The sequence below is a fragment of the Anoplophora glabripennis genome, unplaced genomic scaffold (assembly GCF_000390285.2).
Source record: "Anoplophora glabripennis isolate ALB-LARVAE unplaced genomic scaffold, Agla_2.0 scaffold263, whole genome shotgun sequence".
Classification (NCBI taxonomy): Eukaryota; Metazoa; Arthropoda; class Insecta; order Coleoptera; family Cerambycidae; genus Anoplophora; species Anoplophora glabripennis.
This window is the reverse complement of record NW_019416378.1, coordinates 590543-598301: the sequence shown is the minus strand read 5'-3', so window position 1 is coordinate 598301 and position 7759 is coordinate 590543. Positions and strand designations below refer to the sequence as shown.

The 7759-nt window shown below is 32.0% G+C and overlaps 1 protein-coding gene across 1 annotated transcript in view; it reads right to left on the bottom strand.

Moving 5' to 3' along the window:
* Positions 1–6600: 6600 nt before the first annotated feature.
* The window catches only part of LOC108908902 (probable G-protein coupled receptor B0563.6), a 50439-nt gene continuing 49280 nt past the window's right edge, over positions 6601–7759 (bottom strand). The window contains exon 3 of the mRNA XM_018713083.1: positions 6601–6714. Coding sequence (XP_018568599.1) covers positions 6601–6714 — 114 coding nt within the window. The remainder of the gene's footprint in view (positions 6715–7759) is intronic.

Here is a 7759-nt window from a genome sequence, read left to right as displayed (position 1 = left end):
CCATGTAAAATGATAAGTATCCTTGCTTCAACGAATTAATTGGTCAGTTTTAGGGATTCCAAGCGATTTTTAATATTTATTAAATAATAAATACCAATTATAGGTAAAATATTTATTTACTTAATTATTTATTTATTTATTAATCTACAGTGCTTTCGAAAAGTAACGATTAAATTCATTATTTTTTAAATTGAGAAGTTTTCGAAAAATCCCCTGGCACGTCGATTTTGTTTTTAAAAAAGGTACTTTTTGACATACGACCCATATTTGTGACGTCATCGTTGTTCGAGATATGACGTCATCGACAATTTTTTTAAATAGCCATTTGAAAGAGCGTGTCATTCTACATACACAGATCATGAAAAATTATGGTGTTACATAACAAAAATTTCAAGAAAATAATGTTTGAAGATTTTAAAATTTAATTTTCACAATACTGAAAATGATAATGATTATGTAAAAATCGACTAAATTAAATGTTCAAATTGTGCACCGTTGGCTGCCTGACAGTAGCCAAGACGATTAATAAATTCTTTTTGGACATTATCAATAACTTCAGGAGGTATACGATGTATCTCGTGACGAATTCTTGCTTTTAAATCTTCTAAATTAACCGGTCTAGTAACGTATACTTTGCTTTTTAAGTATCCCCACAAGAAATAATCTAGGAGTGTCAAGTCAGGCGATCTGGCTGGCCACTCAATCGGCCCCCTTCTCCCTATCCAACGATTCGGGAACAGCTCATCTAAATAAGCACGGACAGGTGTTNCGGTGCACAATTTGAACATTTAATTTAGTCGATTTTTACATAATCATTATCATTTTCAGTATTGTGAAAATTAAATTTTAAAATCTTCAAACATTATTTTCTTGAAATTTTTGTGATCTAACACCATAATTTTTCATGATCTGTGTATTGAGAATGGCACACTCTTTCAAATGGCATGGTCAAAATTGGGGGTTGCTATTTAAAAAAATTGTCGATGACGTCATATCTCGAACAACGATGACGTCACAAATATGGGTCGTATGTAAAAAGTGCCTTTTTTAAAAACAAAATCGACGTGCCAGGGGATTTTTTCGAAAACGTCTCAAATTAAAAAATAATGAATTTATTCGTTACTTTTCGAAAGTACTGTATATTGTATCTACAGGCGAACCCAATTGATACAATCAAAGCGATTTACATACAATTACTAGTGGTGACATACTTACAAAAGACAACAAAAAAAAAAAAGGAAGAAAAAACTGACAAAGAGCAATAATACAAAACAAACTATAAGCATATACAGGGTGTCCCGGTACTTGATACAAAAAAGTCGAGTGCAGATAGATGAGGTCAAAATAATATCAGTTCTTCATATAATTTTTTTTCATACGGGCCTTCGTTAACAAGTTACGGGACCTCAAAGGTGAAAATTAAAAACTTATTTTCATTTATAGTCTCTAAACCAGTAACTTTAGCATGATGCAAATTTGGTGACCGATAACAAATGCCTATAGCTTGTTTTTGATGTTGTACGTGAAACTTTATTATGCCCAGAACGCCAGGGAGGGACTATGCCCAATGGTTAACAGCCCAGAATTTTTGCATAGATGACGATCGCAATCTGCCTGCATAAAAAATAAGTTCTCTAAAGAATTTGGAAGAACGATAATACCATTTTGGTTCAACTCGATAAACTTAACAGTTTAGGAAATATTTGTGATTTATGTCACAGTGCACATCGAGCGGTGCATCCACCATTTTTTTTATTTTTATTTTTATTTGTACATAATTACTATGTTAGAACCGTAAATATTTTAAAAATAAAAGCTTAGAAAATCTTACTGTATGCTAATGTAATTTTTACTAACAAAATTTGACAGACACAAAATAGAAAAATAAAACAAGAATAAGTTAAAGTAGGTTAAGTATTCAACTCCAAATATTGATGGCCATACAGACGTTTCTCAAAAATGTATAGACATATTAAATTATTACCCACTATCAATGTATGGGTAGGTAGGTGGGTAATAATTTAATTGGTCCATACGTTTTTTAGGAATGTTTGAATGGACATCGATATTTGGAGTTTTTGCAAAATAATTTACTCACTATTAAACGATGTTCCATTACACCCGAAGAAACGTTTTATTCATGCACGATGGGGCTCGTCCCCATTTCAATATTGATGTACGAAATAAATGGGGAGAGGACACCCAATTTCATGGCCACGTTCTCCAGACTTTAACCCCATGGACTTCTTCCTATGGGGATACCTGAAAAGTTTAGTGTACTGAACGCTAGTACAAACAAGGAATGAATTAATTTCCATTGTGATAATATTGGACATACCCCAGGAATGCTTTTTCGTCTACAAACAAATAACGTTCGTAGACTTAGGAAGTATGTGGAGGTGAAAGGTACCCATATTGAATATATATTTTGATAGTTTTCTTTCTTTTAAATTATTTTTTAACTTTATTTTATTCTCGTTTTTTTTCTATTTTATGTTATGTGTAAAGTGTGTTTATCAAATTTTGATAGTAAAAATTACGTTAGCAGACAGTAAGATATTCTAGGTTCTTATTTTAAAAATATGTATGATTCCAACATAGTAATTATGTCCAATTAAAAATTAAAAACAAAAAATGGCGGAGGCGCCGATCGATATGCACTGTGACGTAAAATCACAAATACTTCCTAAACTGTTAATTTTGCCGAGTTGAACCAAGAGGGTATTATCGTTGACAAATTCTTCAGATAACTTATATTTGATGCAGGTAGGTTGCTATCGTCATCTATGCAAAAATTATGGGTTGTTAACCATTGGGCATAGCCCGTCCCTGGCATTCTGGGCATAATCAAGTTTCACTTACAGCATCAAAAAGAAGCTGTATGCATGTGTTATCGATCACCAAATTTGTATCATGCTGAAGTTAATAGTTTAAAATAACTTTTTAATTTTCACCTGTGAGGGCCCGTAACTTGTTAACGAAGGCCCGTATGAAAAAAAAATTATATGAAGAACTGATATTATTTTGACCTCATTTATTTGTACCCGACTTTTTTGTATCAAGTACCGGGACATTACAAATACACATACATAACGACAATAAAATTAGCCTATTACAGTAGTACTATTTACAGTCTATTACAAATTAAGTGCAGTATCTAAACCCAAGAACCTGTAAAAATATCTAAGTCATAAGCATAAGGAAGACTATTCACACAGCTAACGATGTTATTTGTGGGATTATAAAAACCAAACTTAGTTTGATGGTAATTGACATGTAAAGCAGTAGTTAGTCTTGTTCCATAATTTGGGACATGTAAATAAAGATAATACTTCACACTATATTAATACACTTCACTTCACATTAAGTTGCATTCTAAAATTTTGAAACTTTTCTTATTTTAAATATACAGTGTGTCCCCAAATAGGCTACCGCACTCTTGTAAACTTTTTTATTGTTGATTTTTCGAGAAAAATGTAGTCTTATAAAAAGTTTTGCTTATCTTGAGAAGCCATAGGCATCAAATATGTAATAAAATATACAGGGTGCGCCCAAAAAAATTCAAAATATGAAATTTTCCCTAAGCAAACTTTTGTTTTCGTTAAAAACTGAATTTAACAAAGATGTTGTGAACTCAATAAATGGTTTACATGGTTTAGTAAAAAAGAAGAATAATCACATTTTGCAAATAAAAAGACGCCGCAATTTTTAACTATCTTACATATCATATAATTACCATGGATATTTCCTTATCAATGTCAAAGTCAACATATTTATTTTTATTAACTGCCCACCTAATAATTTTTATTAATGCTAAGGAGCAACGAATTTATCTTGTGAAATGTTCTGGAATCGATAATGTTTCATATCGATATGCAATACAAATTTTTATAGCAGTTCGCAAGCTTATTATAAAATTCGATACCACAGGTGATGTAAGTAATATTAAAAAAATATAAAAGAATGCAATGATAACGATGCTACTTTTTTGACTAAACCCCGTATTTAAGCATTTCTTGAATTCTAGAACAACTTTGTTAAATACAGTTTTTAACGAAGACAAAAATTAAAGGCACTTTGCTTAGGGAAAGCTTTACATTTTTTTTTGGGCGTCCTATATGTTTTATTACATATTTGATTACTGCCCACGGCTTTTCAAGATAAGCAAAACTTTTTATCAAGAATAACTTTTTCTCGAAAAATCAACAATAAAAAAGTTTACAATAGTGCGGTACCCCATCCGGGGACACACTGTATAAAAAATTTGTTAGGTACATGTACTTTTATTTATTTATTACTTGAATTGCATTAGTGTGGCATAATTTGCAAGTCCATCGTGGTTTGTAATTTCTTATTATAATGATTTTTGATTTAAAAGTTGAAAGAGCAATTTTTAGTAACATGTAAAACGGTATGAGTTACAATACAACCTCTTGAGCAATTTTCTGAACAATTATAGGGTCAAAAACTGTTAAATTTAGAACTCATTTAATACAATGTTAGTCTACCTGAATTTGTTGTTCATTTAAAGCAATGTTAGTCTAGCTGAATTTTTTCTTAATTCACAAGAAAACTAAATTTATCATTTACTTAGTATCGAGCAAATTTATTATTGATTTTGCAAAAATTAACCATTAGTAAACAAAGATCTTAATATTGTCAAAAATAGCTCTAGCAAGAAATGTTACATAACCATGTTTGATTAATTGACGTAATTTAAAATCGTTTCGTAAATCTTCACAATATGGTGCATATATGAGTAACAGATGTAAGATGATTTTTCTATAACTCATATGATTTCTTATAAATAATTTACATATTATATAACAAATACCATTTATAAAATTACATTCAAAAGAATACTCCTTAATATTTTCTATTTCATACTTATATGTTAAGTCAATAAAAATAAAGTAGCTATTAAAAGGAGAGAATAAGCAATAATTTTCCGATCTTGGTAGTATGTAACTCTTCTTAAATGTGATTAATACCTCGTCTAATATAAAATAATATATACGGTGTCCCAAAAAAATGAGAGAATTGAGATGATATGAGGAAAACAGATTTTATATTTATAATTAAAAGGTTAGCAAAGTTTTTACATGTATTTAAAAGGACATTGCCATTAAATATAGAAGAGGATATCGGACAGATGTTCCTCGCGACTCATTTGGCATATCCGACTTCTTTTAAGAGAATTCTGTATCACACTTTTGCATACTTGCGGCTGAATTTAGTTGATGTTGCTATCTCTCCGAATGTTTGCCTTTAATTCAAGGATAATATTCATTTGCGTAGAATAAACTTTGGAATTTAAAAATTTTCACAGGAAAACTCCGCTTGGCGTAAAATAGCATCTCTCGATATCGTTCTCCATTGACAGTCTCCAGCCTCATTTTTAGAAAAGAACCACACCACCAGCGTAAAATTCACACAATACTGTCACTCTTTGGGTGTACAGTGGTCGTTCGTGAATGATCCGAGGATTGTTTCTGGCCCAAATTCGACAGTTTTGTTTGTTCATATATCCATTAAGATGGAAATGTTCCTCGTCGCTGAAGATGATTTGCTTAGCAAAATCACCGTTCACTTGTTCAGTTCCTGGGTTAGCTGAATTTTGAATGGATGTAGATGTAGAACTTTTGTTAAAATCCACTGCATTATGCTTTTTGAAATGGTTAATGGCAGTGACCGATGGCGCACTGAGATTACGGGAATTTCCGCCATACTTCACTCACCTAGCGATACTTTTGGCTGAACTACGCCGGCCTGTTTTTTTATTGTCTGCAACCGAACCTGTTTGTTAAAATTTGGCAACTAATCTTTTCACAGTTATTTCATTCATGGCGTTCCTTTTATTGAAAATTCCACTTAATTTGCGCACAGTCTCAGCTACACACTTTCCATACTTCTAGTTAATTTTCACAATCTTCACTCGCTTCATTGAAAATGGCGCACAATTCAAATTCTGCGTTACCCTTAAGTAGGTAAGCGTGCTTTAAGGACGTGAAGCAAAAGAGCTTCTATAGGCGCGTTCCTACCTATCAAATAATTTACATGTAGCTTTAATACGCGATTTAAAAGCTATGGTAGCGGCCAAACATTAGATCATGGTTTCACAGGAAGCAAGTAAAACAGTTCGAGCGAGTTTAGTTTCTGTAATTTCTTCTACCTTCTTCTAGCAGTTTGCCACTTTTGAAGCAACTATAACGTTTTTCATAAACGAATGTATTATTCCAAATTTCTGTTAAAATGGCGACAAGTAATTTTACATTACAGATGTCAAACTCATTTGAAACGCTCGCTTGTGAGGTCAGAGCACTACAATGTCGCAATAGCGTTTGTTGCCCATTATTCTTCGGATAGATAAGTGTAATTGGAATAGAGCTGAGCTTCTGAGGACAGACAAGTGAGACAGACATTGGTATTTATTCAACTATTTTTCGGGAAGAAATCTGTAACATTGAGCTATGTACATCGAAGCTGCGACATAAACGCAAGCTGATAAGAATTTTACGGGCAGCCAAGCAGCTCTTGTAATTCTTGTTGTAACTCAAGGAACTGTCAAAGCTCCAGCCCTGTTCAGTAATAAGAAGAGAATTACTCTAGTGTAAACATTTGACCACTTAGACCCACGGTGAACAAGGTGACAGGCTCTCTAACCAGAGAGGGTGCTGCTTTACACTTCAGCTGCTGGCATAATAGCCCTTCCCCCTGGAATACGGGCAAGAATTGCCAATATATTTATAACAAACCCAGTGAAAAAGGAAGCAAAAAACCTGCTGATGTTACACCTACAATTTCTATTTAACATAAGTATATACTGAACACTGCCGATTCAAATATCAGTCAAACTAGGCTTGGTGTAAGAGCTTGACCACTGTTGACCGTGTTTAGATGGCGAAGAGATGACAGACCACATAGTACGTACTTCAGCAGGTTCTCTTTCCTCGGCAGTTCAATTCTTGCCGAATTACCTGAACAAAACATTACTCAACTAATTTTATAAACTTTATTACGTGAAATATAGTTTTAGATATGAGCTGCAATAGACCACAAGGTATCAGTTCTCTTCCTTATATTAGTCGTCACCATAATTTAATCTGACATTCCCCAAGTTTCAAAAATCTTTCCGTCTTGTTTTCTTGCATTTATTGTATATTATAAGGTCATTTATTTGAACAGATATTTACGTACATGTCAAATTTTCATTTTCATGTTATTTCAAGCTCTATTTCCTATTTTAATTATTACATTCTCCTGTAATTAATGAACTTTTTAGTTTTTTGTTAAGTAATTGTATAACAAAACTATGAACTAACCAATGAATGCTCTAAATTAATGTTCCATGTTCGTTGTGTGCCATGAAGTGTTACTATTAAATTTGTAGTTTGAAACTTTTAAGAAACAAAATTTCTAATTCCACATTACCGATTAATACAAAGTTTTTTAATTGATGTCAATAAAGAGCACTTTAAATGTTATTGTTTTAATTTATTTTCGGTATACCTGCAAAGGCACTGTGTATGTAAAATTAGAAACATGTTAATTATTCATATTTGCATATATTTAAATCAGCCTTCTTGAACATGTAACTACACGCTTTGAAATAAATTATTTCAATCTATTAACTAAACTAAGTACTTAATTAGAATTCGTTATATCGTTCTTACCTTATTTAGTGGTATATAAAAGAGTTACCCAACATATTATAATTAGGCTAGGTACTACTTATATAACTTTAATTATTCAGTCATTA